Source organism: Protomyctophum parallelum, assembly GCF_964188405.1.
Source record: "Protomyctophum parallelum genome assembly, chromosome: 16".
Taxonomy (NCBI): domain Eukaryota; kingdom Metazoa; phylum Chordata; class Actinopteri; order Myctophiformes; family Myctophidae; genus Protomyctophum; species Protomyctophum parallelum.
In genome coordinates this window covers 3345060-3368163 of record NC_139711.1, presented here as the reverse complement: position 1 = coordinate 3368163, position 23104 = coordinate 3345060, and the positions used below count along the sequence as shown (strand labels likewise).

At 48.5% G+C, this 23104-nt stretch overlaps 1 protein-coding gene across 1 annotated transcript in view; it reads left to right on the top strand.

Annotated features, from left to right (window-relative positions):
* The first annotated feature begins 380 nt into the window (after positions 1-380).
* The window catches only part of sh3bgrl (SH3 domain binding glutamate-rich protein like), a 31342-nt gene continuing 8618 nt past the window's right edge, over positions 381-23104 (top strand). Inside the window, exon 1 of the mRNA XM_083785691.1 lies at positions 381-640. Coding sequence (XP_083641817.1) covers positions 596-640 — 45 coding nt within the window. The 5' untranslated portion in view covers positions 381-595. The remainder of the gene's footprint in view (positions 641-23104) is intronic.

Genomic DNA, 23104 nt, shown 5'->3' with positions numbered 1-23104 from the left:
ACACAAACATTCTACAATACTAACAAACACTGTACATGCGGACGACGAGCATGTTTATAATATGAACACATTCATGCATACCTACTTACACAATATAATCAGACAATATAGATACAGTAGGCTGGCCTGCATGGCTAAGATGTATACCGGTACATAGTTGTGCAGAGGTTTTATTTTCTGCGGCCAAAACAGTAGGTCGACTCCACTGATTATTTCATGATATATTATAGTTATAGCCTAATAAGCCTATATTATACTGTGACAGACGTACAGAGAAAGCAAGTGAGGGAGGGAGGGAGAGAGAGAGAGAGCGAGAGAGAGAGAGAGAGAGAGAGGCGGGGAAGGAGTTGAGGGGGATGGATGAGGAATGCGAGGTTCGCTCATCCAGTGTCGGCTGGGGGAACAGAACAGAACAGACGCCTTTGCGCAGAAGACAATCTGCGCTCCGCTGCACACAACAGACGTACGAAATCAGGGCTAGGGAAGTTTTCCTTCAGCAGTCGACTCGCCGGGGAAGTGTAATTGTTATTATTGTTGCTGTTATTGTTGTTATTACAGCCCAGTGGACCTGCAGCGTCAACGTCGGGGATCGAACATGGTGATCAAAGTGTACATCGCTTCGTCCTCTGGCTCCACTTCGGTAAGCAACAAAAGAAAATAGAATCTCGTCTACATTTTAATTTATTGTTGTTATACGTGTGACGTTAAAGTGGTAGACCTGCGATGCAATGCTTAGTACTTACTACTAGGAACACGACATGATTTGAAGTTTTCCATTTCGCTGAGTGATGGACACATCAGATGGTCCACTCGACTCATCACAGAGCTTGGAGGGTTACGGTCTATGGTGGTGCCTGCCTTTATAACACTTTGAGACAGGGAGTGGTGGTCTCTTATTCCCTCTCTTGGACTATCTTTGCTCTTAAAATGTGAAAGGGAGGAAAAATAGACTTCCTCTCAGTCGCAAAGAGGAAGTCAGTTATGTGGTACAGCTAGTTGACAGTTACTCTGTCTGGGGGGGGGGGGGGGGGGGGGGGGGGGGGGGACTCTAAATAAGGCAGCAACGTGTGTGTGTGTGTGTGTGTGTGTGTGTGTGAGACTGTGTGTGTGTGTGTGTGTGTGTGTGTGTGTGTGTGTGTACATGTGTGTGTGTGTGTGCGTGCACACGCTCTGTTCTCTTCGCACTTTGATCAGTTTCTGTGAGTTTCCTGGTGTAACAGTTTAGTCATTTAGGGTTAGGGGACAGAGAGAGAGAGAGAGACCTAAATACTGTATAGTGTATACGGTATATAGCTCATGTAGCCAAATGTCCATCATCCATCAGGGCAGAGTGGACAGCAGTGAGTGAACATGCAGCTGAATGTGGAAAACTGCAGCCAATGTTTACAGCTGTTGACAAAGGGAGTGCAGAGAGAGGGAGAGTAGGTGAAAGCATAAAGCCAGATGTAGAGCCTTGTGATATGTGCTAATGGCAGAGAGAGAGAGGCAGAGAGAAGTAGAGAAAGTGAGAGAGAGAGAGAGGCAGAGAGAGAGATAGAGAGAGAGAGAGAGAGAGAGAGAGAGAGAGAGAGAGAGAGAGAGGCAGAGAGAAGTAGAGAGAGAGGCTAGGTGAAAGTCAGATGTATGCCTAGAGCCTGATGAGATGACCTAAAAGCAGAGTATGTGAAAGTCATATCAGATGTGTGCTATAAAGCCTGCAGGTTATGTGACCTAAAATAATGCTTATGGATCAAATATCGACATTTGATATGTCTCCCAGATGTCCTGCTTTCTCCAATTCTCTTGACGTACACAATTCAACAATTTTGTCTTCATACTGACATCAGTCTTCAGAATCCCAGTCTATAAGGGGAAGAGGACAGAGGGATTACTCACACTGTCAAAGGATCCAATTCAAATAAGAATTGCGAGTTCAGTTTCCATATTGTTAATTGAATTGTCTGTCTGTCTGTCTGTCTGTCTGTCTGTCTGTCTGTCTGTCTGTCATGTACTGTTATAATCAAACATTCACCCTAACTCAAGAGGTCCGACCTGCAGTTGTGCATTCAGAGATGCTCTTATGCACATTGTAACAAGTGGTTATTTGAGTTACTGTCGCCTTTCTATAAGCTCAAACCAGTCTGGCCATTCTCCTCTGACCTCTGGCATCAACCAGGCATTTTCGCCCACAGAACTGCTGCTCACTGGAATTCTTTTTCTTTTTCAAACCATTGTCCGTGTGTAAACCCTAGAGAGAGTGTGTGTGTTTGTGTGTGTGTGTGTGTGTGTGTGTGTGTGTGTGTGTGTGTGTGTGTGTGTGTGTGTGTGTGTGTGTGTGTGTGTGTGTGTGTGTGTGTGTGTGTGTGTGTGAAAATCCCAGTAGATCCCAGTAGATCTCCAGTGTTTTAAATACTCAGACCAGCGCGTTTGGCATCACCAACCATGCCACTTTCTATATGATTTGTTTTAAATGAATTTAAATTGTCAAAAATGTCAAAATTGCACAAGAGAAATAGATCCATATAGGGGAGTATTGACACTCATTAACCTTTTTATATTGTGGGAATTTCAAGTGAATTGAATTATAGTGAAAATAATGTGTTGAAGTGGTTGTGATTGTGAAGTTTGTATGCAATTCCTACAGCGGTTGAGCTAAAAACCCCGTCGCTGTGTGATGTGTGGAGGGACAGAGGAAGGAGTGCTTGTTTTGCCTCACATGATAACCTATTCAGTGACAGTCCACCACGGTTTGCCAAGTCGGAATGCACTCCTCGACGTGCAAGGCCATTGGCTGCTCGGCGTCGGGCGTCGGGCAATCTGGTGCCTCATGAGCCTCAAGGCCTCGCCGTCGTGCCGACAGCGAGGCCTTGAGGCTCGTGAGGCCTGCCTTGATTTCAAGCGATTTAACGACGTCGACCGTGAAGACTCAGTGAACTGGACCTGAGCTGGCTCTGTACTTGGACCACCTTTTTCTGTCAACACGTGTCATGGACACAGAAGCCTCTCAGAATATGGATGCTGGGGTTTAAAAGTCTTGCAGTTGTTAAACCTACGCAGGACGTTGGTTTGATTGATATTAGACAGAAATGTAAACAGCACAAGGTAAAGTCAGACATTTTGAGCTAAAAAGAAAACACTGAAAAGTTTTACTGTGGTCCTCTGTATTGGCAATGGGCAATACACCATACACACGTCTCGCCCCTGTGTGCTCACTCAGCTGTCCCACAACCCCACAGACCCTGAGCTGCTGCTTTCTCTGGTTCCACCCAGAGAGGAGAGGAATGGCGGTGATGCAATCATCCAGACCCTTCACATAAGCAGTTGACAGTCTCTCTCGGATCTGTTGATGCATTAACGGCCCACACTCTTCTCACATGTTTCCAATTATAAGAATGCAATAAGTCGTGTAATTTAGATAAGATTAGAAGCATTATTATACATTATATCCTTGCTGTATACTCGAGCAAACCATTGCGGCGTCGTTTACCTTCTTAAAGGCTGTTGCCAAACTGTACATTACAACAACATTACCAATGGGGTCCACTGCAGACAGACTCACAATAAAGATAATAATAATAAACTTTGTATGTTTGGCACCTATACACACAATCTAGATCAAAGTCAGTACATTAATGAGAACAATAGAGAAAACCAAAAAAAAAAATGTTTTACAGTAGCTCATAAGAGCAATGCTATTACATCTGCAATCTGGAACATATTTGAATGAATAATAGATTATTCGAACAAACCTGTGTATGATGATACTGTACTGTACAGTAACAGTAAACTCGTCCCTACTCTTCCTTCAAGAAATGTAGACGCTGGTGTTACTGTTGGGTAAGACACCTATTGGTACCTCCTGATGTGCAATATTTCCCCTGGCCTGGAGGGATTACATTTTAGCTGAGCAGGTTGGTGCCTGGCATGGTTTCCTCCACCGTTTGCGTTTTACTGGGCGAAACTGAAAAATAATGCACGTTGTAAAGGAACTTTTGATAAAGACCCTATATTAATGCATTTACCACTAGATGAAAACTAGCTTAGTGTATTCTGCGCGCGCACACACACACACACACACACACACACACACACACACACACACACACACACACACACACACACACACACACACAAACACACACAGGGGAGGGGAGAGGAGAGGAGGACTTTGTATAATGTCAGCATGATTGAACAGAGACCATATCCAGTTGAGGAACTTTATTGACCTTACTGTAACTCTGGGTTACTTTAGTAACCTCAGTTTATCAAGCGAATCGAGCGAGAGAATCGCCTAAGGGTGGCGCCATTTCCATGGTGCCAACACAGAATAAATCCATATACTCACGAAACAATACTGATTGGGTCGTGCAGCTGTCTGTCACGACTGTGGCTGCAAGCTCCGCCCAGAGCCTATATAAGCAGCACACAGCCGGAAAAGACGTCATTCCTATCAACCAGTCCTTTTTCTGTGCTCTTTCTAAGCAAGAAGGGTAGTAAGGGCGATTCTCTCGCTCGATTCGCTTGATAAACTGAGGTTACTAAAGTAACCCAGAGTTTATCTAAGCTCATCTCGCTCAAGAATCGCCTAAGGGTGTACATAAACCCCCCGTATCACTACCACCAGTTGAAAAGGAGGCCCGACCCGGGACCCCTCCCCCAGCAGTCCCCTGCCCGTGGGGAGAAGGAAAGGCAAGGAGGCTATCTGGACCACAGGCCCAGTAGACAAGAACCTACCTAAGGAGCTAGCCAGTGAAAACTGTCTAAGCACTCAGACGCGGGCTGATGGTTCCCCATCTCATATGCCCTAGGCTCTATCTCCTGAAGTGCGCGTGTGTGACCGTTGTTCCCAACTGTCCCATCACCTAGCGGCAGCTCCCAGAACGGCGTGAGCAATTCCAAGAGATGCCACGTCCAAGTTATAGTACGTGGCGAAAGTCGAAGGGGACGACCAACTCGCCGCCGTACACACATCCTGAAGTGATGCTCCCTTCGCAAGAGCCCAGGATGCAGACATGCCTCTCGTAGAGTGAGCCCGCAAACCCTCCGGGGGTTGTGTACCACTCTCGGCATAGGTCAACTGTATGGCTTCCACAACCCATTGTGAAAGTCTCACCTTGGTTATGGGATTCCCCCTTCTCTGAGGGTCCCATGCGACAAACAACTGATTGCCCTTCCTAAAGGCAGCAGTCCTGTCTACATACAGTTTCAGCGCCCTGACCGGACAGAGACTGTTCAGCCTCTCGTCTTCCGCCGATGCGAAAGGGGGCGGGTGGAAAGCTGCCAAGTCTACCGGAGTACATCCGGAAGGAAAGTTCTTGGGCAGGAACGACAGGTTCGGCCTGAGCGAAACCCTGGTACCGTTCCCACTAAATCTCATGCAGCTTGGACTCACCGAGAGCGCGTGCATGTCACTAGATCGCTTCGCTGTAGTCAAGGCGACCAGCAGGGCAGTCTTAAGTGAGAGAAACTTCAAACCCACCGTGTCCAGCGGTTCGAAGGGGGCTCTCGACAGAGCGTGCAGTACCAAGGTCAGATCCCAGGAGGGAACTAAGGATCTAGATACCGGCCGAGCACGCTTGACACCCCTCATGAACTGTCGAATCAATAAGTTCTCACTTATTGGTCTGTTGTCCATACCCACATGGTAGGCCGATATGGCCGCCAGATTGAGTTTCACTGAGGAGTTCCCCAAGTGTCTATCCAACAATTCTTGCAAGAAGGTTAGGATAAGAACCACCGAGGCCTGAAAAGGAACGGCCCGTTCCGGCCTCGCCGCACACCAGCGCATAAACACGTTCCAAGCCGTGTTGTACCGCTGTCTAGTCGAAGGGGCCCTGGCCCCCAAGATCGTCTCAATGACTCTAGGGGGCAAGCCTGTGGCTATTAGAGTCGACCCCTCACCGGCCACACCCAGAGGTCTAAGTCCTGTGGGCGCGGATGGAATATCTCGCGACCCGCCTGGGTAAGCAGATCCCTCCACAGAGGGAGCTGCCAAGGCTGGTCGTAGAGGAGGGGAAAAATGTCCTGTCTCCAGGACCCTCGGGCTGGAGCCACTAGTAGCACGTTCGAGCCCTGAACCCTCACCCTGGCTAAGGTGAAGGGAATCAGCTCTAGTGGAGGGAAGGCATAGAGTAGGCCCCGAGGCCACCGATGTGCCATCGCGTCCAGTCCCAAAGTTGGCGAGCCTGTCAGGGAGAAAAAGAGTGGACACTTCTTGTTCTCGTCTGTAGCGAACAGGTCTGCCACCGGAGTCCCGAACCTGTCCCAGATCTGTTCCACTACACCCGGGTGTAGGGACCAGTTGCCGTAACGGAGGGGACCTCTGGACAACAGGTCTGCACCCGCGTTCAGTAGTCCCGGGACGTGGCAGGCTGTCAGTGACAGAAGACGCCCGTCGCACCAAGTCAAAAGCCTGTATGCCAACGTGTGCAGGCGTAAGGACCTCAGTCCACCCTGCCTGTTGATGTAGCACATCGTTGTCGTGTTGTCGGTACGGACGAGGACATGACAACCCCGTATGAGCGGCTCGAACGCTTGCAGCGCGAGGAAGACCGCTAGGAGTTCCAGATAATTGATGTGGGCGGACCTCAAGGTTCCATCCCATATCCCTCTGGCCGACCTGCCTTCGTGGGTGGCCCCCCACCCACTCAGGCTCGCGTCCGTAGTGACGACCTTCCTGGTCAACGGTAAACCAAGGGGGATTCCCTCCGTCAGGATCCGTCTGTCCGACCACCATCTCAGGGCGAGCGTGCATTCCCCGGAGATTGTCACTCGCCGCGAGAGGAATCTGGTGGGCACCCGTAGAGACCTCAACCAGCGCTGAAAGGGTCTCATGTGGAGTCTGCCCAACCGCACCAGGGAGATGGCCGACGCCATCAGTCCCGCCATACGTAGGCAGATTCTGAGTGGCAGTCTGTGTCCTCTCTGGAACAGGGCCACGCACTTCAGGAAGGCGTCGATCCTCTCCGGGCTCAACCGAGCCGTGAAGGAGACTGAATCCAGTGCTATGCCTATGAAGTTGATCGACTGGGCGGGCACCATAACACTCTTCTCGTGATTTATGGTGAACCCTAGGGAGGACATATGGGACACCACCCGAGTGGTGTTCCATAGTGCCTCCTGTGGCGAGCCTGCGCTCAGAAGCCAGTCGTCGATGTAGCTCGCTACACGTAGACCTCGTCGCCGCAGAGGGGCCAGAGCCGTCTCGGTGCATTTGACGAACACCCTGGGGCTCAGGGACATCCCGAAGGGGAGAACCGTGTATTCGTACACCTTCCCCTTGAAACCAAACCTCAGGAACTTCCTGTGAGGTGGGTAGATAGGGATGTGAAAGTAGGCGTCTTTCAGGTCTATAGATGTGAACCAGTCGTTCATGCGTATAGAGCGCACAAGAGACTTGGCTGTCAGCATCTTGAAGCGGAAGGACTTGAGGTACCGATTGAGAGCTCGTAGGTCCATGATTGGACGCAGCCCCCCCCCCTTCTTCTTGACCAGGAAGTAGCGTGAGTAAAACCCGCTGCGACTCTGGCTCAGGGGTACCTCTCTGACAGCCTTCTTCTCCAGCAGAGAGTTGATCTCCTGCTGGAGAACCTGACCCGCTTCGCCGCGTGCATCGGAGTAGAGGATTTCTCCGAATGCAGGGGGTCTCATAGCGAACTGGAGCCTGTAACCTCTCGCTATGGTGCGGAGAACCCAAGGAGACGCTCCGCACAGTTCCCACTGTGTCAGGCGACGCGCAAGGGGGTTCTCCATCGCCAGGGGAGCGCGTCGTCGCGCAGGGCTGGCGCCCCCTGGTGGACCAGAGAAAATTTCGGCATGACCCGTCCTGCCAGTGGCGTTTAGGCCCGCCACAAGGCCAAGGTCCCGCCCCACTGTGTCGGAGAGCCCGGGGGCTACTCCTGGCAGTGGGTTCATGTCCCCCCGATGTTGTTGTTGTTGTTTTGTTTTTAATGGCATCAAGGCCTTTATTACAGGAAAATAAACATTTACAACATTTGGAACAACAACATTCTGATGAACGGCCGCACCCGTGGTGACGCTCCGCATCATGAGCCGCCGCCTCTTCCTGGGCGGTCTGAGTGTGGGAAGGACACTCGAATCCAGGCTCGGGGGGGGAGGGGAGACGTCTGGTCTCGTCTCCCCTGGGACGGGGACGGTGTCACTTGTTCTGCGGCTCCCGACGGCCTCTGCCCTGGCCTCGTCTGGGGCCATGGGTTGGTTGGCCGCGGCCACGCCCAGCCGGGCGTCTGTCACGGCTGGGGGCGTTGGCCGAGGTACCGGACGGTGCCTGCTGGTCTCCTGTCCTCTCCCGGCGGGGCTTGGAGCTAGAGCGACCACCCCTACCACCGCTGGTGCGTTGGGGTTGGCGCGTAGGTGGGCGGGAGGACTGGCGCGAAGGCTGGCGTGTACGCTGAGCCGGAGCGGCGTAGGCAGCAAGGGTCTCACGACCCTTCTTCTGGCCTTCCCAGGTCAGAGCCAGCTCCTCCAGTGTCCCCTCGAAGAGGCCACCAGGCTTGATGGGCGCCTTCCGGAGCTTCGCCTTGGTCTCTGCAGGCAGGTCTGGAGAGACGTCGAGCCATCTGTCCCTCTCCGCCATGATGGAGAGAGTCATAGCTCTCCCCACCTGCTCTGTGACGGTGTGGACGAAGTCTACAGACTCGTCATGGAGACGACGAACCTCTGCCATCTGCTCTGGAGATGGGGAGTCCCCCATTTCCAGCAGCAGGCTCGTGAGAGACCCCTGCAGCAGGAGGGCGGCATTGAGGTGCCTGCCAGCCGATGCCAAATGTGTGTAGAGCCTCCCATTGGCTGCGGAAGCCTCCCTGTCCTTCCTATCTGTCAGGACTGGGTCCTTGGACAGTGGGGTGACATGGGAGGAGGAGGGGTCTAGGAGGAAAGCCGCCATGATCCTGTCGATGGCCGGCATCTTGTCGAGGCCCACCGTGGGCATGTCCTCAGTGTCCAGGGAGAGGCCCACGCGGCGCGGCATGGGGAGCGGTGTCAGCGGCTCCTTCCACATGGCTGTCAGGTGGGCTTTGAAACCTTGGGCCAAGGGAAGTTTGACTCGAGGGACCGGTTTGGCGGTCTGTCTGAGGCGTGATCCCCATTCCTCTTCCTCTGGTGGAGGGGGCGCCGCTGTTGGCCATGCACGGCCACACCTGATGGCCGCCACCATGAACACCTCCACAATGTCTGCCTTGTCCAGAGGGAGGAGATCCAGTGGAGGGAGGTTGTCCGGGTCCGCTTGGTCGGTGTCCGGTAGGTCACCGAAGCGTACGTCACGGTCCAGGATGACGTCGGGGTCAGAGGACCTGTCGTCCTCGTCGTCGGAGTACACCTCGTCGAGGACCGTGAAATCCTCTGTATGGGGATCCTGGTATGAGGGCAGGTCGTCTCGAGGATCCACCTCTTCCATCTCCTCGCCCCAGTTGTCGTTAATACGCTGTGGGGGATAGACATCACCGGCGGAGCTGCCGGCCATTCCGGCTCTAGCAGCACCGGCGGAGCTGTAGTAAGTGTCAGGACTGCGGGCCCTTCCGGCTCTGTCAGTCCAGGCGTTGGTGAAGGACGCGGCCGGCTGGCGACGTCTAGGCGCCGGTTGTGGTCTGGCCCGTGCGTCCTCGCAGGGCTCCTCCTCGTAACGGAGGGATGGGGCCCTCTTCATCGCTATCCTGGGCGCCTTCCTGGTCGGTGATTTAGACCCAATGGTCAAATCCCGTCCCGTGACCGTTGCCGTAGGGCGGGCCTTAGGCTTGGTCACAGTGGAGCCGGACTTGGCAGGGATCCTACCACTGGGAGTAGGAAGGGAGGGCCAAGGATCAACGGCAGGGCGGGACAGGGTAGCTCTGAGGTCAGGACCTCCATCGCTGTTAGGGCCCCGGACGGGGTTGTCAGCGATCCTTCTGAAGTGTGCGCCGACCCGTGAGAGGCGGCGGCCCTTGTCCTTAGTAGTGAGGACAAGGCAGCATGGACAGAAACCATGTGTCTCGAAGGCCTGACGAGCGTGCTCAAGGCCTAAACAGAACATGCACGAGGTGTGCGGGTCGTCTGACGCCAGGGTTCTGTTACAGGTACGACTGAAACAGATCCGCTCACGGTCCTCCTGGGTCTGGTCGTGCCGCGTAGTGTCACTGCCAGTAGCCATGTTGACTAGTGTCGTTTTTCAACTATCCACTGAGGTGTAAAGAGGCTAGAAAAAACCAACCAGGGTCTTCCGACACAAGGAGAGAGTTTCGTAGGCCAAGCGCAGTGTTCTCCAGAGGTCTGGAGAAAAAGTAGCTAGAATCCGCTAGATTCCGCTAGAAGTAGCTAGAAGTCGCTAGCATATAGCCACAAAGTCGCTAGGTGTAGCCAGATGACGTTAGAAGTCACTATAAACAGCTACAGAAACACACACCAAGAGCCAGGGGCAGTCAACAGTAGCTAGAAGCAACAGGAGTAGCTGATAGCAGCTAGAGGAGGCTAGAAGTAGCCAGAGGGCAGCTAGATAGTAGCTAGCTAGTAGCTAGGGCCTTTCGGCACGGAGCAACGTGCGTCGCCGATCTAGCGCTAGGCCTTGCGGCCGTGTGGGAGCCTGTGATAGCCGTGGAACGGGCTTCCGAGCCGACGGGGTCTTACGACACAACGTGGCGGGAAAGAACGTGGGTCAGCGCGGGCCGAGGGAGTCTGTGAAAACTGCGTTTTAGCTAGTAGGGTCCCTCAAGGTTTCCGACGATAGTGTAGAGAAAACAGGGGAGAAAACAGAGCTAACTGGGGTTGCAAAGCGGAGGTTTATCAACTCACCGTTAGCAGAGCAGTGCAGGTTGACTTCCACGGGTCGCCGGGCTGAACTTCTTTCCGACGAGCGGCTGTGTCTTGTCTATCGTCGGCTGGCTCTTGTTCCACGGTCCAGGCAGGGCTTCGCGGCTAACGCGAGGTCTCCCGACACTGGTTAGGCTGAGCCACAGCTAAGCTAGCGTTTGTCAACAGCTAGGCTAAAGCTAAGCTAGTGTTAGCCAAGGCTAACGGGGCTATGTCCGAGAGGCTTCACAGCACTGACAGGAAAAAAAAAGCCCCTTTTTATTGTTTCTGAAACTTACTGCGTTTCGTTCTCGTGAGTGTAAGACCACCGGGTTTCCACCGCGAATTCCAGGGTACAAGTGAAGCACTCGTCCAGGGGGAAAAATAGTCTCAACGGAGTTATGGAAGTGGTAGTCTTAGAAAATCTGTGTTAGCGCAGAAAAAGGCAGGAATGACGTCTTTTCCGGCTGTGTGCTGCTTATATAGGCTCTGGGCGGAGCTTGCAGCCACAGTCGTGACAGACAGCTGCACGACCCAATCAGTATTGTTTCGTGAGTATATGGATTTATTCTGTGTTGGCACCATGGAAATGGCGCCACCCTTAGGCGATTCTTGAGCGAGATGAGCTTAGATAAACTGACATTTACACATAGGCTGAGCAGCATCCTCATGAGACAGGACGGACCGCTTAACCACTTAAACCCCGCCAGCATCCGTATTCTGGCCCGTGAGCTTGTCGATCGGCTATTTTCAGACGTATGATGTGGTTTAAGTGGGAACAGAACATGATCTCAGTGCCGTGCATGGGAGCAGCAACACTCATTGATCTGTCTGCAGCAGTGAGTGGCTGTCTGTCTACCACGAAGCACTTCCCTGCATCCACATGCTTTGACCCTAGTGTCCGTATTCTGGACATACTGTATACCAGAGCAGCAACATTTGCCAGAAATAGCAGCTCTATCTCAGATTTGGAATCAATCTTTATTGTCACATCTCAAGTAAGTTGGGCGAATGGTCTACTTGTGCAGTGTTTCAGTTAAAGATCTGCTATTAGATGAAGAGATTTGTTGTTGCTGTTAAAAAGGAAGGGGCCAAAGATAGACCCCTTGGGCGACCCTGGCCAGTATAAGTGCTAGTTTTTTACACACACACACACACACACACACACACACACACACACACACACACACACACACACACACACACACACACACACACACACACACACACACACACACACACACACACACACGATACATGTCATGCACTCACACAGGCATACAGACACCACACTTAGCAGGAACACAATCGCACAAACCATTTAAGAGAACCTTGCCTTTGTCGGCAGGCTGTGATCAAGGAATTTGAGAGCTATATATAAGAAAATCAATCAGAGGCGACTCACACACATGCACACATGTACGTTATACAGCACTGCATAATTTGTATCCGTCTGTCAGATAAGAATCATGCAGGCGTGCCACCTCCCTGACAAGTAAACAAAAGTGCTGCTGTGTTTACACAGCATGTCAATTCATCACATCTAATCCACTCTGAGACAGGCTAATCTCTTCTCTCTTCACTGACACCAACTCACCAGAGACACGTCAGTGGATGATTGCCACACAGCCTCCCATACTGTATCTATGATTCGGATATACATTACGATGACATCTATTTGGGGGGAAAAGACAAGCTGAAGATGTCTTCATTTATAGTCCCTGTCGTTGGCTAAACAGGAAAGACTTCCAGGCGAGCTTCAAGGGACTCAGGAGGTAGAGCAGCTGTCTTCAATTCAGTTCAGTTCAGTTCAGTTCAGTTCAGTTCAGTTCAGTTCAGTTCAGTTCAGTTCAGTTCAGTTCAGTTCAGTTCAGTTCAGTTCAGTTCAGTTCAGTTCAGTTCAGTTCAGTTCAGTTCAGTTCAGTTCAGTTCAGTTCAGTTCAATTTGATTAAAGTGCCAAATCACAACAATTCATCTCAAGACACTTTACAAAAGGAGCAGAGACCCAACATTGTCCCACCCTGAGCAAGCATTTTTTTTGAGTGGTGCAACCACTCCTATAGACAGCTATGTGTGTCCCTGGCTGGGTCTGTCTGTCCGTCCGAGCACGACATAGCGTTTGGTTGGTTTTCACAACCAAGTGTCACTGTTGCGCAGCCTAACACACACACATATTAACTGTATATATGATGATTTGGGGTGTTACAGTACAGTACAGTACAGTAGAGGGACCCCCTGGGGACCCCCATATAGTAGCCTCGGAAACCCAGACGTTTTATTTCCATATAGTAACTGTCATTTCTCAACCATTTCGTACGCGGGGGCGGCTTGCCGGATCCGGGCCGGCCCCCCATGCAGGGCACGTTCCTGGGGATCTGGAATGTTGCGGGGACCCCCACACACGGTAACTCGGATGAGAAATGTGCACGTTCTGAATGTTCCCGGGGACCCCTCGGGACCCCCACACGGAGTTGCACCAGTCACTTCACACGGGTGTGATTTCCTTTGTGACATTGAACTGCTTTCGAGCAGGTTGGCTCCTTGCTTGGTTCATTCTGCAAATGGTGTATGACTGTAGCCTGGCATGGCGAGACTAATATCACTGATCTGCCAAGTCATATATTAACCCATTCTGAACAGGCACCCATTTTGGTGTCAGCATCATGTTATGCTTTAGCTATTGAAAAATAGCAGATCTACAAGCTCATATCGCGCCACCGAGTGGCGCGATACGAGCTTGTAGGTCTGCTATTTTTGAAAAATCGAAGAGCAACTGGCATTTCTAGAATCTGATCTCAGGTCAGAATGGGTTAATCAGACCAGTGTGTGTCCAGTGGAAACCTCGTATGAATCTGATCTCAGGTCAGAATGGGTTAATAACTATTATATTATATTATATTATATTATATTATATTATATTATATTATATTATATTATATTATATTATATATATATATATTATTAATATGAACTATTAAGTAATATATTAACTAATATGACTGCGTGTATGAATTGGAGAAAGGTGCTATATCACCTTTTCACCTTTTACCATTTTAACTCGACACTACTGTGGGAGGCTAATTTGGCTTTATAACAGCTCTCTGCAATTCTAGTTAGTGTCATTGACAGTGTCGTTCTGAAAGGCAGATGGTATAGCTGATAACCTCCTGAGCAGTCACGGCTCCACAAACATGGGCTTTTAATCGAATCAGCGCCTATGAATTTATGAAATGGTGTGATCGGATTTCACTGTCCAGCTGTGTCTGTTTGCTGATCTAATCGGTGTGTAGCTAAGCTGGTCAACCGTAGAACAGTAGATGAAAAGAGGATTTCTGAAAAAGTATTTCCTCACGGCCCCCCTAACCCCCCCCTCCCCCCCCCCCTGGCCGAAGGAATGATTCCAGGCGAGGGAGAGTTGAAGTTCGGCCAAGGAATGCGAGATATTAAAAACATCATGACCAGGCAGACCAGTAAGCAGCGGTACTGTCCCAGCGGTGCTCCAGGCGGTTCCACAAGAAGTTATTTGACCGAGAGCACAGTGGAACCATTGTCTGGTGCTAGAGAGCACACGTTTGCTTTTTGTTAGAATACCTATTATTTAAAAAAGGACTTAAAAATTAGACTGAAATCATCATTAACTCATTTCCCATTTGACTAAGGGCAACAAACATCTGAAAAATCACATTGTCAGAGCAAAATGCTCTACAGGACATAACTAAGCAAAGCAAAGCAAAGTTACTATGTTTACCCAGGGTAACTGGACTAAGCTCAAGAACTTGTTTACAGCCAGGCCCTGCTCATAGAACATTTCATAGTAGGGGTTCAATGCCTTGCTCAAGGGCACTTCAGCGGTGGTAATTTTAACGTGCCGGTCCGGGGATAGGAACTAGCGACCTTCCGCTATCAAGACCGCTCTGCTCCGCAAACCGTTCGGCCACCGCTGCCCACTATCCATCAACTTAAAACAACAAAGCAATAGTAATAATAATAGAACAATTAAATTGTAGCTTGCTGAGCACACAGTGTGGGCGATGAAAATTACATACTACTACTACTACTACTCATAATAATAGCTTTAATTTAAATGTATATTGCGTATATTTCATGAACGCAAGGACGCTTTACAAAATGAACCAACAAACAAACCTGAGTCGAGAGAATAGGTGTCTTTTCAAGGCAGCCTTAACCCATTTTGGGGCGGGAACCCCTTTTCGTGTTTTAAACATTATGTTATAATTTAGCTATTCTAACAGGTAGCTAGGTCTGCTATTTTTGAAAGATCGAAGAAACATAGCTTTTTCAGAAAACTGTCAGGATGTAGAAGACATTTTTAGAACCTGATCTCAGGTCAAAATGGGTTGATTCCAGCACTAGAGGACGAGGGAATCATAATTCACTACAATCACAGTCACAAGCCTGTACAGCCGTCACTGTACAGATCAAACCCGTGACTTTATATGACTTAATTTGTTGCTTCTTACACCTTTCTCTGCCCATTTTAGTCACATTGCCTATTTATTCCTCCCCACACACACATTCCTGTGTGCCTGTTTGTCACTGCTGTTTACATCCTACTGGCTCACCTGCCAGTGAGGAGCCCACACAGGGGAGGAATCAGAGAGCCCTCATTCATCCTATACTCCTCCCACCCAAAACTGATGGTAACAAGACAACTCACCACGTTTCTGTTTTCCTCCAAGAATTTTCCCCAGTGAGGGGTGGGAGAGGCTGGACAGCAGACGAATTTCTCTAACTATAAACTTTCATGACAGCAGAACAGCCTAAGTACAAATATAATTTATGAAAAGCTACTACAGTGAAGTCTGTTCACAGAAGTTGTTGTAGGATATGTGGGGATTATCTGACGAGGTACCATTACTAAATACTTATATTACTATATACTTATATATATTACTAATACTAAATAATACTAAATTATTTATGACGTCAATATAAGTAAAATAATATGGCCTTTCCACAGGAGTATCTTTTTATATTTTTCCAAAAAGAATACAAACAGCCAATAGCATAATTATTACAAAGTTATCCCCCTCACTGGTGAAAATTCCGGGAGGAAAAACGGGCAAGCACCGGGGTGAGTTGTCCAGTATTCAAACTTATCAGTTCAAAACCATGTGCCTTTTTATTATATATATATATATATATAAAATGTGTTATTGTGCCTAATGTTTAAAAAACATATAAGGCCTCGTCTTCTCTTTGCATCTGAACCTTGCAGAGTGTTATACCAGTAAAGTGTATGTGCGTGCTGATGTGATGTAATCCCATAGTCCTAGTAGTAGTAGCGTGAACCAAAGTGCTTCAACCTGAATAATTGTGTCATCATGACTCCCTGGAGATGCCGCTAGAGTTACAGCTGATTCTGTGGGGTAGGGTTAGGTGAGGTCATGCGTCCCCTCCCCCATACAGAAACTAAAGATACAGCTTTTATGTCTGGAAAATGTACTGTACGGGGAAGCGACCAGAGAGAAAATGTTGTATATGGGGGGAAATAAGGAGCAGGAATGACATTTTGACTAGTCCTGAGATGAGGACGGGGGGGGAGTTAAAAACGTTCGCTCTGAAAGAATATATATTCAAAGATATGTGCCACATTTTCACGATTTTTCTAAAATAGCAGACCTACAAGCTCATAGATCAAGCTTGTAGATCTGCTATTTTTCAATAGCTAAATTATAACAATGTTTAAAAAACCAAAAGGGGTTCCCGCCCAAAATGGGTTAAGCTAATCAAACCATGTGGCTCTGTACAATACTACAATCATTAGCTTACTAGTTACTACTACTACTATTAAAGACAATTATGTGTTAAATACAGGGACGTAGCTGACCATTTGGTTGCCCTAAGGATATTTGTGACGAGAGCGCTGCATTTCCTCATTCAGATCGGCTATAGTCGCCGTTTGCGAGGACGCACACACGCGCAGAGAAATGTGTTTATTTTGTTGCCCCCCTCGGCATGTTGCCCTACTCGCACTGCGTATTGCGCGCATACGTAGCGGTAGCGACGGCACTGGTTAAATAAACTAAAAACAAACTAAAATGGTATCATTTTTAAATGAAGGGGAAAAACAGCTATATCAACCTCTGCTTCTTTCCTTAGTCGGCACAATAATGTAGCCTAATATAAAATATAGCCTGTTCAATAAGACTTCTTTTGTTCAACTCATGAAGAAACTAATGTAATTGTTATTAGCATTAATATGACTACTTACTACAGATTCAATAGACGTTTTGCATTAAGGCAACACAGAGTGAATTGACTCCCAACCATGAATATACATGGTTGATGGAATCAGTGTGGTATTGACGTGAGACCGAGTTACATGTTCAGTGTATCAATCAATACCTGCTAATTCAGTACTCTTGACCTCGTTCTCATGGATTGATTGGACTGGGCTGGAACAAACTACACACAGCTCACATGAAAACGAGGCTCATTGCCAGAGATCTGCTCCCATGGATATGTACGTCTGGGGAAATCTAAGCACTAACAAACCTTAATAGAAAACCATTCCTGATGCCGTCCCAATTTCAAAGACCGTTCTAACGTCTTTGCATTGGCCCTGTGCATTGATTCCACCCAGTTTTAGCCCATTAAGGCATTTCATGGCGGGAACCCCTTTTGGTGTTAGCATTATGCTATGCTTTAGCTATTGAAAAATAGAAGATCTACAAGCTCATAGCGCGCCACCGAGTGGCGCGCTACGAGCTTGTAGGTCTGCTATTTTTGAAAAACCGAAGAACGACTGACACAGAAACATGGCTTTTTCAGAAAACTGTCTGGATGTAGAAGACATCTGATCTCAGGTCAGATTCAGTTAATTGAATTTAGATGTCACCACTAGACATTTCAGTAGGCAGAGTTCTCTGGCTGTGTGAGACTATTATCATCCGCCCACATCCACACAAACCCTGATTAGCGCCTCCCCTAATGACATCATTCTAATCTATACAGAACTCACTGCAACTTCTTCTTGATGCGTTGTTGTCACATAAAGAAAGAAAATCACACGCGTGTGAAGTGAGTGGTGCAACTCCTTGTTGGGGGGGGGGGGGGGGGTTCCAGACCCACAGGAACGTACCCAGGGTGCCAGGCCGGTTCCGGCGAGCCGCCCCGCGTCCGAAATGGTTGAGAAAGGACAGAGTTACCGTGCGGCGGTCCCTCTACTGTACTGTAATGTCACTGTACTGTACTGGCACGCCTGAAAGCATCATATATATACAGTTAATATGTGCGTGAGTGTTTGTAATGTGCGTTAGATTGCGCACAGGTGGTGAAAAACAACCATGTTGTTTTCGTGCTCATGCCCAGCTACCCACCCACACACATAGCTCCGTAAGGGAGTGGTATGGTAGGGCATGGTAACGTCACAGCGCACAATGCATTCAAACTGTGTCGGGAGCTTATAGCCACACAGATGATAACACATGTAAATCAATAGGTAATACATTTAGATAGACCTTTAGATAGGTCAAATAGCCTACAGTGGTTCTCAAACATGTAGTCTGCGTGCAATTTCTTTGGAGCAATTGTGGAGCTGCTATTTTGTCGTGTGACAAAGTATGTAGGGTTGAAGAAAGTGGTTAATACATCAGCACATCCCCATTTTCAGTGTCTTTATTTACACTTTACAGTAACTAGCCACTAGCCAGAGAAGACGGAGAAGCAAACACTAGCCAGAGAAGCCGGAGAAACAAAGAAAAAAGAAAAAGTGCCCTTCCGGGCACAGGTCTCCACCAGGTTATCCACAGATCCGTGCAGTTAGAGGTAAAAACACTTTTCGGCCAGTTATAGCGCCACCTTGAGGCTGAGTTGAAATTGTTCATGTGGCATTTCGTCCTCGGCCTAGTGGGAATGTGGGTGCACAATTTCACGGAAATCACGCGATGTGTTCATGATTTGCAGCATTTTGTTTGAAACTGAGCACTCCTGTGAACTTTGGAAGCCAATCTTAACCAATCAGGATGGAGTGTGATAAATCTGAAAGACCCGTTTCGTTGAATGGCTCTAGAGAGACTGTGTACCAATTTGCGTGATGTTTGGACAAAATCTGTAGGTGTACTGTGCAAAAACTTGTTTTGCACAAAGCGGCCTCTTGGTGGCGCTATAACAGGCCGTTCTGGAAAGTTTGGGGCAGAGGTTCATCGTTGGCATCCAGGGAGTGTGTGTGCAAAATTTGGCATTGACCGGGTTAACGGTGAAGTTTTTGCACAAAGCGGCCTCTTGGTGGCGCTATAACAGGCCGTTCTGGAAAGTTTGGGGCAGAGGTTCATCGTTGGCATCCAGGGAGTGTGTGTGCAAAATTTGGCATCGACCGGGTTAACGGTGGCCGAGATTAGCCTGTCACGGACACACACACGGACGGACGGACGGACGGACGGACACACAAACGGACGGACGGAGTGCAAAACATACTCTCCACATGCCTTCGGCCTGGTGGAGACAACTATGAACACCTTATTCAAATGAATCTCACATACCTACACGGGACAATACTGGTGGTGGTATCTCTGACATGTTAACCTTCCCTGCGGGAACACTGGATTGTGCATGTTGGCTCACTGGTCACACTCACTCAGTGTCCTTGAGTGGGTTCCAAATGGCCCCGTATGGGTGTGTATAACTTTATGGGTCCATTTGGTTCCATTTGTACACTCTCAGCATTATGGGGGTCCTTGAAATTAAAATGTTTGAGAGCCACACTGCACACTAAATGGAACAGAGCCTTAACTCATTCTGACCTGAGATCAGATTCATACGAGGTTTCCACTGGACACACACTGGTCTGATTAACTCATTCTGACCTGAGATCAGATTCTAAAAATGTCAGTCGTTCTTCGATTTTTCAAAAATAGCAGACCTACAAGCTCGTAGCGCGTCACTCGGTGGCGCGCTATGAGCTTGTAGATCTGCTATTTTTCAATAGCTAATAACGTGATGCTAACACCAAAATGGGTTCCCGTTCAGAATGGGTTAATTAGTATCATCGGTCAACACCTGAGCAAAAAGCGAACAATGACTCAATTATTCAGGTCTATGTTTATGTACTACAGTATATATACGGCTGAAGCTGTGAGTAGACAATGATGTGTTTATACTGGCATGGTCCTTTAACGTTGACAGCTGTAGTTGCGAATGCAGTGAGCCCATATGGAAGCCAGGCAGAACATGTCTGTGTGTCTGTCTGTCTGTGTGTGACGGTGTGACACCACCACCCGCCACCGGGTGGCGCAGTGTGGTTTTAGACAGCTACGTGTGGTACACAAACGTTAGACAATGATGCGCTGTTGTGGCAGTCTGACACAGACACACACACACACACACACACACACACACACACACACACACACACACACACACACACACACACGTTAGACAGCTAACTGCACACATGTTAGACAGCTAACTGTGCTAATTGTTGTTATTGCAATTTACGTTCGCTTCCCCCGTCCGTCCGTCTTACTTGTCATCATAACGTATATGCAAATGGAGTCTGGAGTGGAACAAATTATGACACATGCCCAGGTCAGCTCTGATAAAACATTATTATATACAGGTGTCATAAATGTTAGACCTGACCAAACTGTATAAACAGCTGTCAGTGCTTGTTGTGACGAAGCAGGTCTGGGTTTGACACATACCGTATATAGGGGACAGAAAAGCACGGGGAGTCACACGGAACTATGTGACACTCACCTGAGTCCTCCTGAGTCCTGTGACTGATGGCCTGCTGCAATGATAGAAGTGAAAATGTGTTCATTTATACATTTGTAACGCTGAGAGCATATACAAATGTAGCTAAATGGATTACGGGTCAATTTGGTTACATTTGTGTATTATTAGAGTTACTGTGTAACTGCTATGCTAACCTACCTGTAGATAGACAGACCTTTATTGATCCCGAGGGTAATTCAGGTGTCATAGCAGCAGTGCAATAGGCGTGAAACACAGAAACAGTAATGCTGCGTTCACTCTGGCATAGATTACATTGAAAAAGAATGGTAGCCTGTAATCATTACAGGCTAACATTCTTTTTTTTTTTTTTTTTTTTCGGCTTACGCCTTTTATTAATTTTTGAAGGGACAGACAGTAGGCTGACAGGAAACGGGAGAGAGATGGGGGGATGACATGCAGTAAAGGCCGTGTCGGGTCCGGGAGTCGAACCCGCGGCACACTGCGACTGGATTACCAGTCCGGTGCCCAGACCGTTACGCTACGGCCTGGGCCTAACATTCTTTTTCAATGGACACCAGGCCAGTGACATGAAGATACAAAGATACATCCAATCTATAAATGCACCAAGTCTCTGTCTGTCTGTCTGTCTGTCTGTCTGTCTGTCTGTCTGTCTGTCTGTCTGTCTGTCTGTCTGTCTGTCTGTCTGTCTGTCTGTCTGTCTGTCTGTCTGTCTGTCTGTCTGTCTGTCTGTCTGTCTGTCTGTCTGTCTGTCTGTCTGTCTGTCTGTCTGTCTGTCTGTCTGTCTGTCTGTCTGTCTGTATGTCTCTCTGTCTGTCTGTCTGTCTGTCTGTCTGTCTGTCTGTCTGTCTGTCTGTCTGTCTGTCTGTCTGTCTGTCTGTCTGTCTGTCTGTCTGTATGTCTGTCTGTCTGTCTGTCTGTCTGTCTGTCTGTCTGTATGTCTGTCTGTCTGTCTGTCTGTCTGTCTGTCTGTCTGTCTGTATGTCTGTCTGTCTGTCTGTCCAACTTACATGGCTCCAAGTAGGCCAGTGCCCAATGGGCACTGCTGTAGAGGCTCCAGCGGGCCCCGCTCTAGTGTCTGTAGATGTTACAACACAGATACAAAACGACAAAAAACATTGAGCTGGTTTCAACTTCACATACAAAGACACAGAGCATTGTAGCTTTGTATCTTTGTATCTGAAGTCAAAAGGTTTCTGTAGCTTTGTATATGTTGAAGCTTTTGTAGCAGGTGTGAACGCAGCATAAGAGTAGAGAGATACACAAGAAGTATAGCAACAATAATGAAAATAATGATTCAAACGCTGTCCTGGCCCATTAGCACCTGCTGCAGAACCTGTAGCTTCACCCTGCTGCTATATACCAGTCGTCTGGCTGTCTGTCTGTCTCTCTCCCTCTGTCTCTCAACTCAATCTGTCATTCTCTCCCCCCTCCTGTCTCCCTCCCCCCCCCCCCCCCCCTCTCTCTCTGTTTCTCTGCCGTCTCTCGCTCCATTTACACGTAGATAAACGGAGGGGGGCAAATGAGACAAAAGCAGATTGTTTATTGCCACACCCAGCCTAGACCATGGATGGACGATATTGGACCGGGGGCTGTTTCCAAAGCCCCCCACTAAACTCCTCCTTAACGCAGCAGGCCACATGGCAAGGCCACAAGCAGACTGGAGAAGGGAATTATCGCTGTGCAATTAAGAGTCGGCCAGTTGGGAAACGAGCCAAGTATACTCCCGTCAAATTAATTTCACTTGGCGATGGTACAATGCGTCAGCTTGTGGTGAGGGGTGGGGTGAGGGGTGTCGGGGGGGATCCATGAGACAAACGAAAGTGGACACTAGTCCGTGCTACTGGCTGCTTTGTATTGTTGGGTGTTCAGTAAGGCTTCACAATATATCGTTATCGTATCGTTATCGTAGGTATGAACATGCACAATATCAGTATCGCAAAAAAGGCAACGGTATATCGCGATATAGATATATCGTCGACATATCGATCCATATCGTCCACTTCTAAAGCCAGCCCTCTGTTTTAGCCTGTGCCCCTCGGAAAATAAACCATCACTCCGTTTGTCCCTCTGTCCTGCACACACACACACACACACACACACACACACACTAGGGCTGCACGATATATCGTATCGTATCGATATCGAGATATCTGCAATATATATCGTGATATGAATTGTATTGTATCGTATTGATATTGAGATATCTGCCATATATATCGTGATATGAATTTTTGTCCATATCGTGCAGCCCTAGTGTTCAGGGATTGTGTTTAGTTTCCACGTCTGCAGCGCATATTTTGCACACTAGTACCTACCTGCGAGTCAGTCTGTGTGTATGTGTGCGTGTATGCGTCTGCGTGCGTGCTTGCCATATACTGTATAGACTGTCTGTCTGTCTGTCTGTCTGTCTGTCTGTCTGTCTGTCTGTCTGTCTGTCTGTCTGTCTGTCTGTCTGTCTGTCTGTCTGTCTGTCTGTCTGTCTGTCTGTCTGTCTGTCTGTCTGTCTGTTTGTCTGTCCACATGCCTGCCAGTTTGCCTGTCTGTCTGTCTATCTCTCTATCCTGTCTCACTTACAGTACATGATATACGTAGTAAGTGTAGTTAGTATACGTAGCATTGGCTACA